This window comes from Macrobrachium nipponense, chromosome 15 (genome assembly GCF_015104395.2).
Source record: "Macrobrachium nipponense isolate FS-2020 chromosome 15, ASM1510439v2, whole genome shotgun sequence".
In the NCBI taxonomy this organism is placed as follows: domain Eukaryota; kingdom Metazoa; phylum Arthropoda; class Malacostraca; order Decapoda; family Palaemonidae; genus Macrobrachium; species Macrobrachium nipponense.
The window spans coordinates 38,479,494-38,502,189 of NC_087208.1; the positions used below are offsets into that span (position 1 = coordinate 38,479,494).

The 22,696-nt window shown below is 45.1% G+C and overlaps 1 protein-coding gene across 3 annotated transcripts in view; it reads left to right on the forward strand.

Moving 5' to 3' along the window:
- Positions 1–22,696, forward strand: part of LOC135227103 (neuropathy target esterase sws-like) — a 97,946-nt gene that overhangs the window by 497 nt on the left and 74,753 nt on the right. For all 3 annotated transcript variants that reach the window (XM_064266962.1, XM_064266961.1, XM_064266963.1), the window contains exon 2: positions 5,498–5,618. In XM_064266962.1, coding sequence (XP_064123032.1) covers positions 5,498–5,618 — 121 coding nt within the window. The remainder of the gene's footprint in view (positions 1–5,497; positions 5,619–22,696) is intronic.

The following is a 22,696-nucleotide window of genomic DNA, read 5'->3' on the forward strand; positions in this document are numbered from 1 at the left end:
TTATATATTTTGTGGAGTGATTCTTGAGGCAAATTTATATATATTATGTTTTTTTCAGTCCACTTGTTCAGGGTTTTTCAGTCATTCAGAAACCAGGTTAGTCATTTTCGGTAAATCCTTCACTCTAGGGGTCCAAATTCACTGCTCCCTTGTGTTCAAGTTTTCTTTCTCGTTTTCAATTTCTTCTTCGGTTATTTAGACAGATTTGCAAACAGAAGTACATATTAGTAGCTCTAGTAGTATCTGCTAAAAAAAAAAAAATGGTGCACCTACCTAGGGTATAGGCTAGTAGTAGGTAGGTATGACCGAGCGGCGACATACTACTATAACTGGTTCACTTAAGGTAGATTCTTGGGTGATCCCTATGCCTACGAGACGTTAGTTTGGCGGCTGCTGATTGGCTGGAGCTGCCTACCTCCCCGTACCAGCCAATCAGCGGCCACCAAACAAACGTTCTCGTAGGAATAAGGCCCCATCCGAGAATCTACCTTAAGTGAATCAGTATAGGTACCTACCTAGGAATAGGGTAATTCTAAGCCCGCATTCCGCAGTACAGTAGACTATGGCAGTTGACATTTCCCTATGTTATTTTACCTCCTGAACAAGAATTTAAAGTAATACTTATTCGGTTGACTGTAATTAAACCGTAATTTACCTTTGAAGACTACATTACAGTACAGAGTTCAAAGGTAAATAACAGATTAGTTACAGTTGACCAGCAAAATATTACCTTAAACTCTTGTAAAGTAAGCAAATTAACATAGGAAAACGTCAACTGCCATATCAACTTCGACTGAAAAATCTTTGAAGTTTTGGTTCGGGGCCAAATAACATAGACGAACCGCCATAGTAGGTATTTGAGTTCTGGTAGGTGGTGTTGGATACATAACCAACAGGGAGCATCAAGTTCAGTAAGGGGGGGGAAGGGATGGGGTACTGGGAGAGGAAGGCACGGGTACGAGTTGGTAAAGCCACCCTGAGATAGGTATGATGTGAAATAACAATTCCCAATATATATCACCAACATCAAAAGCATTAAACCTTAGGAACACCAAAACCCAATTGATATAACTAAATAGTGTACATAAAGATTAGGAACCTTACCTTAAATGTTACATAAACACCTTCCTTTGTAGGTCAAGCCTACACTCAATGCGACAATGAAGGCTAAAGGCTTGTTTTCTCAGGAGGCCGTGATCTTGACAGCACATTACCAACCTTTCATTCTGCCCCGAGTAATGGACTGAAAAGTCCTTATAACTAAGGAAACAGTTAACACAAGTTCGGGGTAGAGTCAAGTTTTGGTAATGGGCCCGGAGGAGCAGTAGGTGCCAGGGAATGATTCAGCCATCGTGGTCGGTTGATCACTGAAGTGAAATGTGGGCCGGGAAGTATTTTCAGGAGGAATTTTTTTTTTTTGGGGGGGGGGGAATGGGGGGGGGAATGTTTACTTTTGTGAAAAAAAAACCCACAAGAACTCGTGTATATATTATTATTAATAGTATAATACACGGTTTTACACATCTGGTAACTTAAGTATAAATATCAAGTATATACAAGTCAGAGGCCAATTAGTGAATAATGAATGGAATATTATCAAGTTTTAAGGATCAGATTGGCAGTTCGAGGGCTAATTGAACTTAACAAGAAATGTTGAGCACAATTGTAAAAATTGTGTAACCTGACCGGTGGTGCTCTGCCCCCCATACGCCCCCTTAAAGACAAAGTTAAAGTAAGCGTAGCATACAGGTTAGGATACTAACCTAACCAACCTAACCTAGGAGAACGTGTTATCTGACCAGGGGGTACCCCAACTTACAGAAAAACAATCTTAGAAGTGTAACATATAGGTTAGGATTCTTACGTAACCTAGTAGAATGTGTTAACAAGTCGGGGGTGGGGCCCCGTCCCGTACCCCCCCTTCAGAAAGAAAGATGTAATATGAAAGTAAATATAATAATAAGTAAAATGTTATCCAAGAAATTGTTATGGATCAGAAAGGCATGTAAAGGTGAATATAGAAAAAAGGAAGAAAAAATGCTTGTGTAATTTGGAATGTCCGTAAAATGTAAAAATGTAATACTACCATCAATTTTCACGTCATTGACAGAAAAGGCCTCAAAATGTCCTAAAACCTCCTTCTATATCACCCCTCAGGAGACTTTTCTTTCAGGGCCTGTCCTCATTGTAACGTAATATTAATGTAAGATATATAGGGCAACATTATGAAGTGAGAAGAAGGCAGTGCACATATTAAACAATACGATGATAAACGGAACAGAAATAAAAGCTTGAAATAATATTACACGATTATAAAACAAATGAGGAAAATGAATATGTAAATGCATGAATCCCCCAAAACCTCCACTCGGTTCTATCGCATTGTAGGGTTAATAATGCAACATGATTGGTTAAATACATGTACCCCCCAAAAACCCCCCACCATTTATCTCACTTAAGAAGTTGGTGTCTGAAACAAAAGCTCCCTTATAATACAGCTCATGTGCAGTAGGATTGGCGCATGCTTAGTAGGATTCGACGTCGTAATAGCAGTAGTAATAAGTGGATTTCGGCTATTGTAAATGGCTCCATTATCGGTTGATTTATCGCTTATTTCAGCTTGTATTCGTGTTTCAAATGTCATAAGAGGAAATAACACAATAACACAGCAAAACCTTCCCCCCCAAATGTTTGACCCCACCCAAAACCCCGCATTCCCATCGGTCCCCCTTACCGTAGGATAGAGTTCAAAGGTAAATTACAGGTTAATTGCAGCTGGCCAAAAAAATATTGCTTTAAATTCTTGTTCAGGAGGTAAAACTGTATAGAAAAACGTCAACTGGCATAGTTTAGTTCGCCGTGGTATAAGGGCTTAGATCTACCACATAAAGTAGCAGCCACCGACCCCCCCAAGAATGCGGCCACCTTCCCGAAAAAAGTACTACTTGAGTTCGCTGCCATGAGCTCAGTCAAGAGTTGTGACCCGCTCAGGCAGCAAACCGAGACCTCTGGACTCCTCTGGAAGTAAGCGTTTTCTCCTAAATTATGAAATAATGGCATATAATTCAAGTGCTTTTTCAGGGAGTGGCTGCGTTCCGAGAGAGGTTACCAAAACCTCTACGCTCCTCTGGAAGAGGTAAGAGTTTTCTCCTAAATTAAGAAGTAATGGCATGTAATTCAAGCACTTTTTCGGGGAGTGGCTGCATTCTGAGAGAGGTGGCCGGTATGTCGCCCCTCAGTCGTTTACTTATCTGCTCACAGAAGCAGAGATTTATGATTTTCCCAAAGTTCTGTGGGTCTGTATCCGCCAAGACATTTTTGTGTGTATTGATGTTTCCCCGCTGTTTACCCCCTTGTATTGTTTTTTTTTTAATCTCTGCATCTGTAAGCAGTTGCATATTTCATTATTTTCCATCATTCAATAAATATACAGACAGTCCCCGGGTTACGACGGGGGTTCCGTTCTTGAGACGCGTTGTAACCCAAAAATCGTCGTAGGCTGGAACATCATAAAAAATCCTAAGAAAACGTTACTTTTAATGTTTTGGGTGCATTCAAATCTGTGTAAACTGCATTCTTATTGCATTTTTCATAAAAAAACTTTCAAATATTGATTATTTTGCATTTTTGGTGTCATATTTCTTCTACCAGATCAGCGTTGTAGGCGTCGTAACCCTGGAAATAATTTCTGATGAATATAATTGAAAAGCGCCTTAACCTCGGAACGTTGTAAGCCAAACCTGTCGTAACCCAGGGACTGCCTGTATTGAATAGCTAAATCTGTGCGCTGATCTTGACTTTATGCAGTGTGGTGAATTTGGACCCCTATACTGTAGGATTATTGTCATTTTTGAAGGATAATATTTGCATCCCGCTAACTCAGATGACCAGTTTGCCATGCAGAAGGATCTCCATGTTCAGTACCAGCCTTTTGGGGATAAGTGTGAGAATCATAAAAAAAAAAAAGATGGTTAATGTCGTAAACATCAACGAAAGACATCAACATTAAGAAAAAACATAAAGGCAATAAATGGCAGTAAATATTGTGGTTAGCGATTACGTACCGTTGCCTAATACCAGCACTTGATAACGAAGTTTTTAATGTTATGTCCATAAGTCTCCTCAATATGTTTATTTAAAAAATCATACTAAAGTTGATTGCAAAATTACTGTTGCCAAGCTGTTCATCCCCATTGGGCTGGTACTAGCGTAAAAATGGCACTCATGTAACTGTGGATGAAAGAAAGTAATATTCGTCTATCCATTGTAAATGCTGTGTAAACCCATGACACCTGTATTTCTCAGTACTGGAAAAGGACACTGCAGAAACCATGGAATTTGGGTGAGTGAGAACAAAAACTAGTGAAATTCAGGAATGCATCTTAAGTTATAACTTGAAACTGCAATAGATTTTCCCTTTAATACCTGGCCCACTGACATTAATGCCATGTTTACTACTATCTCGCAGGTGTGAATGTTGAAAGATGGTAAACATTGCAACAGCAATAATTTTCCCATAAATTTTGATAAGTACCTAGCAGAATAACATGACACCAATTACAGTACAGTACAGTACAAAAATGTAAGGTCAAACAATGGATCAAATGGCAACGTTTACTAAAATAAAAAGGTATCTTCTAGAAGACATTTTGTCATAATCACACCTGCATGCACATTTGTGCTATGTCACAGCTGATACCTGTAAATAGGCCTGGTTTAACGCCCACAGTCCAAGCTAATATACACTAATGCATACTCCCATGACCGGGCTAAATTTAATTATGGCCATTTTAAAAGAAAAACTAAAAAAAACTCATCAATGGAAAGAGGAAAAGAGATGTATATTATATTCACATGGTATTAAAAAACAAATTCTAAAAAAAAATGTATGTACCTTCCACGGGTACAAATGCAGTACAATATGATAAAAGATAAGATAAAACCAGGAACAGGATTCCTAGCATGCTTATTGTAAAATATTTATAATGCATTCTTGGTTGAAATTTGTGATTGACTTCATTCCCCCTTACTACCTCGAGCAAGACTGAGGGCTCCTCAGCTCACTCACACTCTTATAGGGTGATCTGAAGAGTTAACCAAGAGTGATATATGGAACTAGGAAAATTATTTCCGGCAAAGCTTGTTCAAACTGTATGACGCCAAATCTTGTTCATATACGTAGCTACAATACCTGTCCACTGCCCCCGAAGCTGTATGTGATCATATATATACCAAACCCGAGCTGTGGTGGTTAAGGAAGCGATGAACTGTTTAGGCAGTACTAAAATGTGCAAATTTCAGATTGGTTACTGTGTATTTTCCTTAGTTTTAGCAGGTAGGTTTTCATTTATTGTCATATTTTATTGATTTTTAGCTGAGACATAAAGGTGTAATTATAATACAAGTCTAGTCAGATCTGCTCTTTTTACTAAGATTATAAGCCTCCTATTTCTCCAAGTAAGTTTGATTATAATCATCATGTTTCCTCTTTCCTTAGGCTGGTTTTATATTGGCAACATGCATCCTGATTGTATGGTGTGTGTTAATGATGTGTCGACTACGCACAGCATCTCCAAAAGAGTTAACAGATGAAATAAAACGAGAATTAAAGAATAAAGGTAAAGTACAATCTTAATTAATATAATTGTGGTTTATTTTGCTGTAAATAATCATGTTTATAAAATATTATGCTATATTGTTAATTTTGATTGAAAAAGATTAATGTTCACCACTAGATTCTTTCCACTCCAATAATGGAAATTCATATAAGCACTGGGTTCTCTTTAGATTCATATAGTGTATTGCATTTTATATACACATTACAGAAACAGTGATTTTTATGAATGCTAATAATCAACTTTGAATTTTGAACAACAGCTTTACCTTCCCAACAATTGTAAAATAAAGATAAGTAGGTTATTCACACAACAGGACTAAGCTTTGCTCTGTAAAGTACCTTATGCCTTTCAGTTTTTTACTCTTGTGCCTAAGGAATTGGGGATTTTTGCTGTAATATTTTATTACCTAATTCAGCTCTTTTCATTAATGTGTAGAAGCATAGTTTAAATCATTTTTGGCCATGTACAGTACAGTGTTTACAAATTTATTTTCTATATCCAATATGGGGCTGTAGGTTCCTTGCACAAAATGACGTTGGTATGTATTATTCATCCTTGTAGCTTTTATATTCAAAATATTTTTTAATGTATGACACTTACCTGGCAGGTATATATATAGCTATATTCTCTGTTCCAACCTGGCAGAAAATTTTCAAAAACTCGCGGCAAACGCTAGTAACCTATTAGTAGTTCAGGCAACTACCACCCCGTTACCGTGGCGCTAGCGCTAGGCAACCGTTCCCAATTGGGCCAGATTTTCTCTGCCAGACGAAACCGGCAAACATTGTTGGTTGGTTCCCTGCTAGGATTTTCATTCTCGTTGCTGACTTTTCATGGATCTTTGGTATTGTACTCGGAAACGTTAGCTTGGCATTCGCTTTGGATTGTTCTTTAAAGATGTCTGATAGTGGAAGTATGTTTAGAGTTTGTGTAAAAGAGGGTGTAAGGTAAGGTTGCCGAAAGATTCGGTCGACCCTCATACCATTTGTAAGAAGTGTAGAGAGAATGTGTGTACTTGGGAGAATAGGTGCTTTGAATGTAGAATTTATCAGAGAAGGAATGGAAGATATTTATGAAATATGTTGAGAGGCTTGAGAAAGATCGTGTTAAGGAGATCTGTTTCTCGTAGTGAGAAGTCGAATTCTTCTAGTAAAAGGAGTGAATGTATTTCCTCTCCAGCTCCTTCTAACGTAGAATTGGTAGTTCCTTCTCCCCAGGTATCTCCTGCGCCCGCTGCTGTATCGGAGGAGGCGAACGATACACATATTGTGAAGGTGTTTGCTGCCCTTGCGTCCATGGCGACCAGATACAGCGACTTACGGATAAAGTTAGTGCTTTTGATGTCAGTGAAAGTGTAGTGGAGGGGGCGTCTGATCGTCTCTCTCGTGCTCCTAGACCTAGACCTCTGTCAAGCTCCCAGACCCAAGGGAGGAAGGGCCATGTCGACAGTCGAAGGGAGGCGAGAGAGGTTTTGTCGCGGTCAAGGCGTCCCTTCGAACAGTCCTGTTGCAAGTTCCCAGGCTGTTGCAGTTCGCCGCAGAAAAGGCGTAACTGGGAAGTGTGCGTCCTCGGATGGTTCGACTTCCGAGCGGGAACGTCGGTATGCAGTTGTGTCTCGCCCCCTCAAGAGGACTTTTCAGGACATCAACCGCTCTCGAGAGACATGCTCAAGATCGTGAGGCTTGGAGTAGTCCTGAGGTGTTGTCCTCCTCGGAAGACGGGGACGCAGTTCCGATCAAGAGGAAAATAAGAGGATTTTTCGTGCTAAAGAGGACTTAGTACGTCCTTCTCGTCCTTGGATTTCGATGAGAGACTCTCCTCCATCTTCTTGTGTATCTCCCCTCGTCTTTCTCCGTCGGGTAGAGTACAAGATCGCTCTCCGTTACGTCGCAGTCCCGCTCGTAATCCTCCCCTCCTTCGTCCTCTGCCATTCAGGAAGATAGTACGAAGGGTTTCTTAAGGGAAATGCAGTCCAAGCTGGCAGTTCTTGTGAAGTCTTGGGTTGCGCCTGTGCAGGCATCTTCGAGGCGGAAGGACGATTTCCTTCCCCCGTTAAGTCTTCTAAGAGGGAAGACAAGGACGCGTTCGCCGAGGACGCAGGACGCACTGGCGCTACGAGGACAGGCGATCGCTTGGTTATTCAGGATGCAGAACGCAGGAAGAAGAAAATGGTTTCGGAAGAAGCAGGACGCAAACGTCGAGGACTCGGGATCAATGTGGACGTAAGACGCATGGCGACAGGAAGCAGATGTGTCTACGATGGACGCAGGACGCAGGCGGCAGGACATCGAGAGGCGGCAGGACGTCGATTCTTCGTTAGCCGCAGGACGCAGGCGGCAGGACGTTATTCCGTCAGCGAAGCGTCAACACGACAGTGATTTGCAAGACATTTCATCAGCAGAAGAGGAATTGGAATTAGTTGAGGAAAAGAATACGGAACCTTCTTCAGATTACAAGGTCGGACTTCACGTCTTCTTTCTAGTTTTTGAAGGGGAATTCAAACCGACAGCTCCTTTATCTCCCTTATCGCAGTTTTTCCAAGACTAGGACTCCAAAGAAGTCCTCTTTCCTTAAGATGACTCTCTCAATTTCGGCGAAGAAGGCCCTTCAACGTGTGAATGACTGGATGAAGGATAAGAAAGAAGCGGGAAAATACTCTTTTGCTTTTCCACCAGCTAAGTTAGCGTCGAAGTCAGGAGTATGGTACGCTACTGGAGAAAGTCTAGGCCTGGGAGTACCTGCCTCCTCCCAGGGGGACTTCTCCAGTATAGTAGACAGCTCACGCAGACAGGCGTTACAGTCTGCTAAGGTCTGGTGGACTTCGTCCGAATTTGACCATCTTTTCAAAGGGATTTTTAGGATTTTCGAAGTCTTCAATTTCCTAGATTGGTCTTTGGGAGCACTGGCGAACTCCCTAGAAGAAGAGGATTCGCAGGATATAGAAACAGCTAAGAGCATTATGTCCTGCATGGACAAGGCTCTGAGAGACGGAACGAATGAACTGGCTTTGTTCACAGCAGGAGTACTAAAGAAGAGATCGCTGTTGGGTTCTTTCGCTTCAAAAGGAGTTTCTAACTCTCAGAAATCGGAGTTGCTGTTCTCTCCCCTTTCGAAACAGCTTTTTCCTTCAGAGGTGATTAGGGATATAGCTCTCTTTCCCTTTCTAGAAGGGGGGGCCACTCAAGATCTTCTCTCGTCTTCAGTTAAGAAGTTCTTACCATCCAAGTGGTTAAGAAAACTCCAAAGGAAACTAGGCCTTCGCAACAGCCCTTTCGAGGCAGAACATTCGCTCGACCCGCCTTTAGGGGTAAGAGAGTACCCACTAAAAGAGGAGCCAAGACCACTTCTAAAGAATGAGATATCAGTCCTCCAGACGACAGTGGGAGCCAGACTTCAAGGTTTTTGGGAAGTTTGGCAGAACATGAAGGCAGATCCCTGGGCTGTCAACGTAGCTCGGGAAGGGTACAAGATTCCTTTCTTGAAGAAACCTCCTCTCGCAACATCTCCGAGAGCCCTCGGGGCAAATTACAACGATTTAGTGAAGAAAGCGGCTCTGTGGGAGCAAGTAGCTTCCCATGCTAGAGAAAGGAGCCATAGAGCCTGTTCTGGATCACGAATCTCCGGGATTTTACAACCGGTTGTTCCTGGTTGCAAAGTCCTCAGGAGGTTGGAGGCCAGTTTCTGGATGTAAGTCAACTGAATCTTTTCGTAGAAAAGACCAAGTTCACTATGGAGACGAACGATTCAGTACTGGCAGCGGTACGTCCAGGGGACTGGATGGGTGACCCTGGACTTACAAGACGCATACTTTCATATTCCGATTCATCCAGGAAGCAGGAAGTATTTAAGGTTTGTGATTCAGGACAGGGTCTTTCAGTTCAAGGCCCTGTGCTTCGGCCTTTGCACAGCCCCCCAAGTGTTCACGAGGATGATGTCCAATGTGGCGAGATGGTTGCATTTAAGAGGGATCAGAGTGTCTTTTTTATCTGGACGACTGGTTGATAGATCCCAATCAAGAAGTCAATGTCTGGAGGACTTGAATCAAACATTGAACTTAGCAAAAGACCTAGGTCTGGTGGTAAAACATGGAAAGTCTCAATTGAATCCCCAACAACAGATAGTTTATTTGGGGATTCAGATATCGTCAGTGACTTTTTCGGGCTTTTCCGTCCCCCTCCCCCCGAAAGGCAAGCCCAATGCATTCGGAAGGTGCAGGACTTTCTAAAGAAAGACCGATGCTCAGCAAGAGAGAGGTGAGTCTACTGGGCACACTCTCTTCGCTAGAGAGGTTCATTTCTTTAGGAAGACTGCACATGAGACCTCTACAGTTTTTCCTGAAGGATTCATGGCCAAGAAAATTGCAACCGGATTCCTTCCAGTTTCTAATTCTGCCGAAGTGAAGGAGGAATTAAAAGTGGTGCTAACTCCAGGCAGGTTAGCAAAGAGGGATGTCGCTTCAGCAGAAGAGCCCAGACCTCGTCTTGTATTCCGACGCGTCGGACATGGGTTGGGGAGCGACATTAGGCCCTCAAGAGGTGTCGGGACTTTGGAGCAAGGAAGAAACAAGTTGGCACATAAACAGGAAGGACTGATGGCAATTTTCTTGGCCTTGAAGCACTTCAGAGAGTTGATTCGAGACAAGACAGTGCAGATCAACTCAGGCCAACACCACGGCTCTGGCATTACATCCGCAAACAAGGAGGGACTCATTCTTTTCCCCTTTACAAGTTGGCAAAGGAAGTTCTGCTTTGGGCGGAAGAGGAAAGTGTCGTGCTGCTCACCAGGTTTATACAAGGAGAGAAAAATGTGAGTGCGGACCTGTTGAGCAGAAGAGAACAACTTCTCTCGACGGAGTGGACGTTGCACATGGAGGTTTGCCAGAGCCTGTGGAAGTTGTGGGGCCGTCTGGTAGTAGATCTGTTTGCGACAGCCAGAACAAAAAGGTTACCAACCTATTGCTCTCCGGTTCCAGACCAGGAAGCAGTGGCGGTCGACGCATTCCTGATGGATTGGTCAAACTTAGATCTGTACGCTTTTCCTCCGTTCAAGGTACTGGGGAAAGTGATGAAGAAGTTCAGGGAGAGCCAAGGAACGAGGATGACCTTAATAGCCCCGATTTGGCCGGCCCAAAGTTGGTTCACAGAGGTACTGGAATGGACAATAGATACGCCAAGGACTCTTCCTCTAAGAGTAGATTTACTCAGACAACCCCACTTCGACAGGTTTCACAAGAATACCCTCGCTCTGGGTCTGACTGCGTTCAGACTATCGAAAGTCTTGTCAGAGCGAGGGGATATTCTAGAGAGGTGGCCAGTGCAGTGGCTAGAGCCAGAAGAACCTCCACAATCACAGTATATCAGTCGAAGTGGGAGAATTTCCGGAAGTGGTGTAAGAACAGGAAAGTGTCTTCATCCAGTACCTCTGTGACCCAAATCGCAGTTTGTTCATGAAACTTACTTGGCAGATATATATATAGCTGTATTCTCCGAAGTCCGACAGAATTTCAAAACTCGCGGCACACGCAGTGGGCGGCCAGGTGGTAGTACCCATTCCCGCCGCTGGGAGGCGGATATCAGGAACCATTCCCATTTTCTATTCATATTTTTTCTGTCGCCGGTCGGTAAACACCTGTTTACAGACCTCCGCCCAGGATTTTTGGATTTTGACTCGTTATAAGTATCTGGATTGACTTTTGGTTTTGACTCTGGATTGTTGGATTGGCATACGCGATAGTGGACTGTTTTTGGATTTTGGATTGGCTTTTCTATGAACGTGATGTCGGGATCAAGTTCAGTGAGCTTCGAGGTGTGGGTGAGAATGAATGGCAGGGGAAGGCTACCGAAATCATCGGTAGACCCCCACACAGTATGTATGGGGTGTAGGGGGGCATGTTTGTTTGCTGGTTGATCGTTGCATTGAATGCAAAAGTTTGACTGAGGATGAATGGAAGGTGTATGAATCCTATCGGCGTAAGTTGGAGCGCGATAGGATCAGGAGGTCTTCCTCCAAGAGCGGTTCTACGAAAGGTAAGGGAAGTAACATTTCTCCTATTTTAACACCAGTAGAATTTGCTTCACCTAATCCTGTGTTGTTTGCCTGAGGGCCCTAGTTCTGTGTCAATGGAGAAGGTAATGCCCTTTCTCTTGATTCTAGAGTCATTACGCACTCTAGAGTCCAAAGTGTTGGCCCTTGAAAACGGCTCGAGTAAAGTGTGTGATCGTGCCCCTAGTGTTGTGGAGGGGGCGTCAGATCGGCCCCATAATGCCTCTAGGTCTAGACCTCTGTCGGACTCCCAGAACTCAGGGAGTGGGCATGTCGAAAGCCGCAAGAGGGTTACGGGGGCTCCCCACCGATCTGGCGTCCCTTCGGCAGGACCTGTTGCTACTTCCCAGGCTGCCAAGGAGCGTGCTCAGGCTCGCATCCTTAAGGACTGTTTTTCGTCCTCCGAGGCGCCCTCCCCGCGCAAGGGGTGGAGCGCTCGGAGTGACTCGCGTCCGTTTAAAAGAAAACGGACTTTTCCTAGGGAGGACGCTTTACGTCCCCTCTCTCCGCTCTCGTTGCGGTCTTCGCCTGCGTCGTATGACGCGTTTCCTCCACAGAAGAGAGGTTAGGACGTAGTACGAGGACGACGCTGAGAAAGCGCTTCTTCTCGCGCCTCGGAGAGGCAGGTTGCTGTACCTTTGAGAAAAGGAAGGAGGCGTCCCCCGCCCCTCGTCATATCGCAGGCGCAGCCCTTCACCTCCTCTCGGTTCTTCACCTACGAAGAGTATTCTTGCGTCGCTTCAAGACCAATTGTCGGCCTTAATGGCTCGGAAGACTCGCCCAGCAGCAGTTGAGCCTAAGCGAAGGAAGGACGCTAGACTGCCTGTCAAGAGGACGAGGGCAGTCTCCTTCTCCGTCTCCTCGTTCGTCTCTGTCTCCGCCCGCATGTCAGGACGCCTTTGAGGACGCTCGGCAGGACGCCTTGGAGGACGCTTTTGAAGACGCTCGTCGGGATGTTTTGCTTGACGCTTTGCCTGTCGGAGAAGGCTTTCGAGAGCGCTCAGAAGGACGCTTTGAAAGCGAAAGCTGGACGCTTGGGCGTGAAACGTAAGGACGCTCCTCAAGAGAGACTAAGAGTAACCTCTCTTGACGCGCAGCGCGGTCAGGACGCTCTTCGTGTTCGAGCTCCTAAAGATCGACAGAAGGGTCGGTCGCTTTGAAGAGGCTGATGTTAGTCTCCTCGAAAGCCTTTGTTGAAGGCTAGACCCGTTGGGCGCACGCCCTCTCCAGAGGTTCAATCTCCTCCTTTGCTCTTCGGGAGGAAGGAGAGCTTAGTAGTCCGGCGGACTCAGTGGAGGAAGAACAGCCGTCAGTTTCGTCGGTTTCCGACTACAAGGTGCTGGTTCGTCTTTTACGTTCTTTGTTTGGTGAGAAGTTCCAGCCTGCAGCTCCTAAGTCTCCTCCCTCTCAGTTTTCGTCTTCGAAGTCGGGCAAGGTTTCGGAAGTGGTGGAGATGAAGACTTCCTTGTCCACTAAGAGAGCATTCAAGAAATTGCAGGATTGGATGGAACGTCGGAAGGATCAGGGCAAGTCGACTTTCGCCCTTCCTCCTTCAAGACTCAGTGGGAAAGGCGGCATTTGGGTATGAGACCAAATCTGAAGTAGGAGTTAAGATCCCGTCTTCTTCCCAAGGGTACTTTGCTAGTCTGGTAGACGCCCAGAAGAGATCCCTTTTATCCCCTCGTCCGCTAAGATTTCATGGACACCAACGGAGATCGACCATCACATGAAAGGTCTGTTTAAAGACTCTGGAAAGTCTAACTTCCTAAACTGGTGCCCTAGGAGTCCTGGATCTTCAATCTAGGAGTCCTGATTCTTTGAGTCTGGGGGAGCTGTCCCAATGTGTTGTCATGCATGGACAAGGCCGTCAGGGATGGTTCGGAAGAGTTAGTGTCTCATTTCGGCACTGCTTTCCTCAAGAAGAGAGCGCTTTTCTGCAATTTTACAGCGAGGTCTGTTTCTGCATCGCAGAAAGCAGAGCTTCTCTTTGCACCTCTTTCGAGCCATCTCTTCCCCCAGGCTATGGTAAGGGACCTGGCAGTGAGCCTACAAGAGAAGGCTACCCAGGATCTCTTGGCCCAGTCTTCAAGACGTCCCGCAGTCCCTACCACGTCGTCGTCTGGACGACCTCCTAGGAAGGTTAAACCCTTTCGTAGCGCTCCTCCCTCGAGAGCTGCTCCTCGAGGGTAGAGGACTTGCAAGAGGAAGAGGTTCCTTCAAACCTAAATCCTCTAAGTGAGAAGAAAGTCCTTCAGATGCCTGTCGGAGCAGGCTAAAAAGTTTCTTTGCGGGTGCGTGGGAGAGAGAGAGATACAGATGCGTGGTCCCTCAGGATATGGGAACAGGGGTACAAGATCCCCTTTGTGGACCCTCCTCCTCTTTCTACGACTCCCAGAGATCTTTCCCCGTCGTATCAAGGGGAGAAACAGCAGGTTCTTTTAGATCTTTTGGATCAAATGATCATGAAAAGAGCGGTGGAGCAGGTCTTAGACCTGGGGTCACCAGGATACTACAACAGACTTTTCCTGGTACCAAAGCAGTCGTCGGGGTGGCGTCCAGTCTTGGACGTAAGCAGCCTGAATCTTTTCGTAGAAAAGAAAAAATTCAAGATGGAAACACCTCAGTCGGTTCTAGGAGCCTTAAGACCGGGTGGGGCGACTGGATGGTGTCCTTGGACCTACAGGACGCATACTTTCACGTGCCTATCCACCCTCTTTCAAGAAAAGTTTCTGAGTTTATGCTAAGGGACAAAGTTTGGCAATTCCGAGCCCTTTGTTTCGGTTTAAGCACGGCTCCGATGGTATTTACCATGCTCATGAAAAACGTAGCGAGATGGTTACATTCTGCAGGAATAAGAGTGTCCCTGTATTCGACGATTGGCTGATCAGAGCATCGTCAGAAGAAAGGTGTCTGAAGGACCTTCACTTCACTTTGGCTTTGGCGAAGTCCCTGTGACTTCTGGTCAACCTCGAAAGTCGCATCTGACCCCAACACAGTCCATCGTGTATCTGGGGATTCAGATGGATTCAGTGGCTTTTCGAGCGTTTCCGTCCCAGGAACGACAGCTGCAAGGCTTAGAGAGAGTTTTCGGCCTTCCTGGGGAAGGAAGCTTGCTCGGCGAGGGAATGGATGAGTCTGCTGGGAACCATTTCCTCGCTGGAAAAGTTTGTTTCCCTGGGAGACTACACCTCAGACCTCTCCAGTTTTTCTTAGCAGACGAATGGAGAGTCAGAGAGGATCTGAATGCGACCCTTTTCATCACCAAATCGGTGAATAACCATCTAAGATGGTTGGTTAGATCCTCGGAAGTTTCGAGAGGGGTTGTCCCTAAAGCTTCTGAGCCCAGACCTAGTGTTGTTTTCCGACGCCTCAGTGTCGGGATGGGAGCAACACTGGGAGGGGAGGAAGTGTCAGGCACCTGGAGGGGGGAACAGGTGTCCTGGCACATCAATGTAAAGGAACTAGCGGCGGTTTTTCTGGCGCTACAGTTCTTCCAACAAAAGGTTGCAGAGAAAGTAGTCCAAGTCAACTCGGACAACACCACAGCCCTTGCGTACCTAAAGAAGCAGGGAGGTACCCACTCCCGTCCTCTGTTTTATTTAGCGAGGGAGATTCTGCTGTGGGGCAGATGCGAGACGGATAAGGATCCTGACGAGATTTATCGCAGGAGTCCAGAACGTCAGAGCAGACCTTTCTCAGCCGACAAGATCAGATCCTGCCGACGGAATGGACGTTGCACCAGGACGTCTGTCGAGAGCTCTGGAGACTGTGGTGTCCGTTAGTCGACTATTTGCGACGTCGAGAACAAAGAGGTTGCCTCTTTATTGCTCCCCTGTGTTGGATCCGGGAGCAGTCGCGATAGACCGCTCTGCTCTGGGACTGGACGAACCTAGACTTGTATGCCTTCCCGCCATTCAAGATCATGGGGAAGTAGTAAGGAAGTTCGCGGCATCGGAGGGGACGAGGTTGACCCTGATCGCCCGATGTGGCCCGCAAGAATGGTTCACGGAGGTAATGTCATTCATCATAGACTTTCCGAGGACATTGCCCTGGAGGAAAGATCTACTCAGACAGCCCCACTTCGCAAGATATCACCGAAACCTCTCCGCTCTGGGTCTGACTGCGTTCAGACTATCGAAAAGCTGGCCAGAGCGAGAGGTTTTCTAAAGGCAGCTGCAAAGGCGATCGCCAATGCTAGGAGAACGTCCTCGGAGCTGTTTACCAGTCGAAGTGGGCTTCCTTCAGGGCATGGTGTAGAAAGGAGGGAATTTCCTCTTCCACTACCTCTGTGAGCCAGATAGCCGATTTCCTGCTATTTTTAAGAAATGTACAGAAGCTGGCTGTCCCGACCATCAAGGGATATAAGAGTATGCTGTCGGCAGTCTTCCGACACAGAGGACTAGACCTGTCTGATAACAGGGATCTTCACGATCTCCAGAGATCATTTGAGACATCCAAGATACCTCAGGCGAGGCCTCCTTCTTGGAACTTGGATTTAGTCCTTAGACTGTTAATGTCGAGTCCTTTCGAACCTCTACATGAAGCGTCTCTTAGGAACTTGACTAAGAAGGCTCTTTTCCTAACTGCTCTGGCGACGGCGAAGAAAGAGTTAGCGAAATTCAGGCCATTTGTAAGAGAGTGGGCTTCAAAGGGGACAATGCTGTCTGCTATTGAGTCCCACTTTCTTAGCAAAGAATGAGAACCCGTCGAACCCTTGGCCAAGGGAGCTTTGAAATCAAGGGTATGACAAGCCTTGTGGGCCAAGAACCTGAGAGAGTCCTGTGCCCTGTCAGGGCTCTAAAGTTTATGTCCACAAGACTAAAGAAGTACGAGGTCCCTCAGATAATCTCTGGTGTTCGGTTAAAACGACCCAATAATACCATTATCCAAGAACGCTTTGGCATTCTTTCTGAGGGACGTCATTAAAGAGGCTCATTCGTCTTCCACACAGATCGATTTGAGCCTCTTGCGAGTGAAAGCTCACGAGGTCAGAGCTGTCGCAACCTCGCTTGCCTTCCAAAGGAACATGCGATCAAGGACATCCTTGACGCCCACCTTTTGGAGGAGCAATTCAGTATTCGCCTCACACTACTTGAGAGATGTGAGAACGATATACGAGGACTGTTGTTCTCTTGGGCATACGTTTCTGCAGACACAGTCGTTGGGGGCTGAAGGTAGCTCTCTCCCTATCCCTTAGTTAGGTTTAGGTTAGGTTTTAGTTGTTGTGTTTTTTGGTCGTGGTGAGGCTTTGGTGAAGACCTCCCATCTCTTAGCTTAGTGTTCAGGGGGTCTTGGATAGTTGGTCAGGTGGTGGTCAGTTGCTTCGTTGCCCTCATTGTATGGCTCTATGCTCTTGTCACATTGAGGTCACGTCCCCGTTGACAGAGCATCCAGAGCGCACAGCACTACAGGTCTCCACCTGGCTGGCAACTCTGATTAAGCACAAGCAGGCTGAAGTGACAGTAATCACAGAGTCTACTTTGCTAACAGGTGAGGAACCGGAAGGTGTATATCATCTACTTAATTTAAGTTTCCTACAAATCCTATTCTGTCTCTTCCCACCATCCGAAGGTGGGATTCAGCTATATATATATCTGCCAAGTAAGTTTCATGAACAAAATGTTATTGTTATAATACAATTAAGTTTGTTCATACTTACCTGGCAGATATATATAATTAAGTGCCCACCCACCTCCCCTCAGGAGACAGTGGCACTGATAAAATATGAATAGAAAATGGGAATGGTTCCTGATATCCGCCTCCCAGCGGCGGGAATGGGTACTACCACCTGGCCGCCCACTGCGTGTGCCGCGAGTTTGAAATTCTGTCGACTTCGGAGAATACAGCTATATATATATCTGCCAGGTAAGTATGAACAAACTTAATTGTATTATAACAATAACATATTTCCTTCTATACTTGAGGAAGGAATTGGGTTTGTCAGTTTCGACAATCAAAGGTTATAAAAGTATGCTAACCTCAGTGTTTAGACACAGAGATCTAGACATCTCGAATAAACTTAGACCTTAGAGATCTGCATTAGGTCATTTGGTACAAAGAAACAACCACAATGCAGGCCAACTCCTGCTTGGAACCTCGATGTGGTCTTGAAGTATTTAACTTCTAGCAAATTCGAGCCTTTTAGAGAAATCCTCTCTGAGAGATGTTGCTAAGAAAACTATCTTTTTAGTAGCTTTGGCAACCGCTAAAAGAGCTAGTGAGCTTCAGGCCATATCGAAGAAGGTGGGATGGAGACATGGCAACGCAGTGTGTTCATTCCAAGAAGGTTTCTTGGCCAAGAATGAGAATCCAGCTAATCCTTGGCCAAGATCCTTTGAAGTTTTGGGTCTGTCTGAGTTAGTGGGTCACGAGCAAGAAAGAGTTCTCTGCCCAGTGAGAGCATTGCGTTTTTATATGGAAAGAACAAGAGATATCAGAGGAATTCTGATGCTCTGTGGTGTTTCAGTTAAAGACCCCAGTAGACCCATGACGAAGAACGCTCTAGCCTTCTTCATGAGAGAGTTGATTAGAGAAGCTCATATGTTGTGCAAGAGCAAGCTTTGGGATTTTGAAAGTGAAGGCTCATGAAGTCAGGCAGTTGCGACTTCATTAGCTTTTAAAAAGAATTTAGCCCTCAAGGAAGTTATTGAATCCACATGGAGAACTAATTCAATATTTGCGTCTCATTATCTTAGGTTAGGGATATTCAGACAACCTTTGATAATTGTCAGACGCTTAGGTCCCATACGTGTCCTCTGGTACAGTATTGGGCAAAGGAGTTACTACCCCATAACCTTCTTTTAAGCTAGTTGATTTTATTAGGTGATGGTGTTTGGGTTTTTTGGTCGTCTGAGAAAAGTGTTCGGTACTTTTATCAGTCTTGTTAGTATTATTTTGTGATGGTGTGTGTGTAGTTCAGGTAAATGATCTTTTACTAGCTGTTGAATGCCGTGGCATAAGAGGGCTGTACGGTTCTGTCAACACATTGGTCACGTCCAGTTGTCATTCCAGTCTTAGCTTCTTCAAACATACAGGACACTTCCTTGTTGAGAGCTCCTAAGGTTTAAGCAGGCTTAGAGGCAGGACCTATGAAGTCAGCTACCTTAGCAGGTAAGGAACCTAGAGTTTTTAATAATATTTAATAATATTTTATACTCTAATAACGTTGCTGTCTTTGACCCACCTCCAAATGTGTCAATCAGCTATATATATACCTGCCAGGTAAGTGTCATACATTAAAATGAAGTTTTTTATGTTAAAACAAAGTTTGTTCATGAAACTTACCTGTCAGATATATATATAGCTGTATTTTCTGAAGTCCGACAGAATTTTAAAAACTTCCGACACACGCAGTGGTCGGCCAGGGTGGTAGTACCCATTCCCGCCGCTGGGAGGCGGGTATCAGGAACCATTCCCATTTTCTATTCATAATTTTTCTGTCGCTGGTGCTGAAAACACCTGTTTTCAGTACCTCCGTCTTAGGATTTTGGAAACTTCATTGCCGCTAAGTATCCTAATTGTCTTTTGATTTATTTACTTGGATTTGTGGGATTTGTGGCTAGGCATACGCTATCTTAAATTGATTTGAATTTGATTCATTTTTGCATAAAATATCTGAATCTAGTTAGGCTAGTTTCAGACGGGGTTGTCTGCAAAGATAGGGTTGTGGCTACCGAAAGCTTCGGTAGATCCGCACTTGGTATGTACGAGGGGTATGGGTCTTGCTTCTTTGTTGAGATTTGTCATGTAAGGAGTGTGAGCTTTGTCTATTCCGTAAGGAAGACGTATGATTCGTATGTACGCAATTAATCAGTAAACATGTCTAATTCCGTAAGAAGACGTATGCATTCGTATGTACGCAATTAATCAGTAACAAAAGTCAGTAGTGATGAATTCCGTAGTTTATTTTGCCTTAACAGGTACAGTCTAGTGACGTGAGTGCTAACCTTCCTGTAGACTTTATTTTGCCTAACCCTGTAGTATGGCCTACGGGCTATGAATATGTCTACGAGAGGTGCTCGCTCTCCTTCATTGCTGTGAAGTGCTACTTCTGTAATTGTTACAATCCTAACCCTGCAGTGTTGCCTTCGGACCCTAAGCAGTGTCTGTAGAGGAATTGCCCTTTCTCTGATACTCTTTCGATTCGTATCTTAGAATCGAAAGAAATGCTTGCTTTAGAGAGTAAAAGTGAAGTGCAGAAGTGCAGTGATACCCCTTGTGTAGTGGAGGGTGCGTCAGATCGGCCTCGTTTCGCCTCTAGGCCGGGACCTCTGCTTGACTCCCAGGACCCGGGGAGGGAGCATGTCGAAAGCCTAAGGAGGGTTACAAGGAACCCCCACCGATCTGGCGTGCCCTTCGGCAGTTTCTGATGAAAATCCCCAGACTGCCAAAGTGCTGTGACGCGTGCACCGAATCCTGAAAGATTGCTTCTCGTCCTCCGAAGCGTCCTCCCATGCAGGGGTTGGAGCTTTCGGAAGGACTCGCGCACCCTCTAAATAGAAGCTTATAGAAGAGGACGCTTCACGTCCTCTCTCTCTCTCTCGTTATGCTTTCAGTGAGAAGTAAGAAGGCGAACGTCGCCTGAACTCGTGTCCGTCTTTCCACCGAGAAATACGTAAGAGAAGTCATAGTAGCAGGAAGCTTTGAGAGCTTGGACGCCCGGGACGCTTCGGATGGACTCCAGGCGCGCGCCGCGGCGCATCCGTGCACGCCAGTGGACCGAGTGCGCGCCAGTGGACGCGCGCGCTCCAGTGGACGCCGAGCGCGCTCCAGTGGACGCTCCAGAGCGTGCACCAGCGCACGCCAGGTGGTGTCGCCTGGCTGAACGTTTCTGTTGAACTCTTCAAGCTCTTGTTTCAGATATGGGCCTAAAGAATGTTTATCTCTACCTCCGGTGATACCTTCTACCTCACCTGCAAAGAATGTGAAGTAGGCAGTGCTTCGGAGGAAGTTTAAAGTGAACAGACAACTTCTTCTTCGAAACCCCCCAGCAAGACATCGGGTTTCGTGAATTTCAAGAGGTCTCTGTCATTTAATATTGCTTTTCGCATAGGTGGATGGAGTTAAGGAAAGCTCAAGGGAAGATCTCGTTTGCTCTACCGCAACCTTTGCCATTCTGCCAATAAATTTAAGTTGCCACTACCGCAGTCAAGACTTTGCGATAAGGCAGTTACGGGTTATGTAAGGCTCGATGTCCTGCACGTCAGGACTCTCGGCAACGTTCAGTGGGATTCTTGCAAAGGCACTCATCAAAAGGACGCTCTTCAGGAAAGCGCAAGACAGGACTTCCTTTGCCATACTGCCAATAAATTTTAAGCTTTAGCAGGCATTAGTTGTGATACGGGAGAGGAAGCTGGTTGGAGAGTTTCTTCCTCTTCCAGGATAATTTTGCAAGCTTTTTAGCCCATCTGAAAGGGTTTTTCAGATGATAGATTTTGTTAGTTTCTAGTCGGGACTACGCTGCCGAATTGAACATCGTCGTTCTACCTGCCGTAAGCCCAGTCTCTTAACAGGATTCTTGCCCCTTCCTCGTTTGAGACGGGAATCGGAAAATTAAATGCTTGACTCCCTGGATTACGTTTTGTCAATTCAGTGACTTTCCCCCATTGACAATATACTTTCGTTTTGTCAAGTAAGTGGGTATCCCCTCATTGACAAAATATCTCTTTGTCCCGTAAATGGGTTAGTTCTCATTGACAAACATCTCATTAACTTGATATTGCGTAAGCGAATAAGCTCTTATTGGACAAGATTCGAAGAGCTCTCATTCGTCATTCGCAGACTCGTACAAGAAAAATAGACTTGTAGACTACGTCAATGAACGCTTATGTCCAGTAACATAAGAAAGCTTGAGCTGACTTTGCTTCGATTCTCTTAATGTTTTTGTTCATTGAAACATTGCCTGTCAGATATGTATGTAGATGTATTTGCCAAATTCACGCTATATATATGTTCTGCCAGGTAAGTATGAACAAAAAACTTTATTGTGATATAATTTCATATTTTGCCTTGCGTTATTTTACTTCTGGTTGTCAAGTCATATACGCTTGCTGTAGTTACCTCTTCGGATGGCAACCGAGAGGTCTATTGTCTATTTTAAGGACATGTTAATCGTTTACTCCCTGCAGCCTTCCAGGAGTTTCCGATTTATCTTTTACCGTTGTATGGTAGTGTTCTGACGACACAAACGCATCTATATATTTAGCGTTTTCTGTTTCGCTTAAATATACCAGCTTGAGAGTCTTTCTGCTCAAAAAAATAACGGGACCTATTTCTTCGTAGAATAGGGTAGCTGGCAACCCAGACATAAAGTTAAGAGACGACGTTCGTAAGCTGCTGGCTGCTGCTGTCACGCTGTGTCTGTCCTCCAGTCCAACCGAGCCAGTAACAGATCGGGCGCTGTCATGCGCGGTAGGTTACGTCTCTCTCTCCTGCGGGATTGACTGATAACCGTAATCTCTTGTGCTGGCGGTTACGTCTCTCCTGCGGGATTGACTGACTAACTGTATCTCTGCCCTACAATCACGGACTTAGCCTAAGATTGAGGGGATTTCTTACGTGAATGAATAAACGTTGCATTCGTTTTGCCTTACTATGTTCAACAGAGTTATCTCTTAATCCTTTCGGTGCTCGTTACCGCACGGTATAGAACTACGAGTCTACCGCAAAACATTGCACTTTTATATGTCTCCTGCTTAGGCAAAGCGCAGCCTTATTAGGGAAGTAAAGCATACTCGGGGAGGGGAATGGATGAGCTTGCCTGGGGACCATTTCCTTCCTGAAGAAGTTTGTTTCCCCAAATAGACTGCAATTCAGACCACAGTTTTTTCCTACGGGAAACTGAAATATTATTCAAGATCTAGGAATGATTCTGAACATCTCTCAGTGCGTTTATCACCTAAGGTGATAGAAAGAAGGTGCCAGACATCTGGATAGGGTTTCAGATGTCCTGGATCTTAATCTGAAAGAAGTAAAAGCGATTCGGTAGTCCCTCCAGTCCTCGTAACGAGTTTTGGGAACCAGTGGTCCAGATCAAC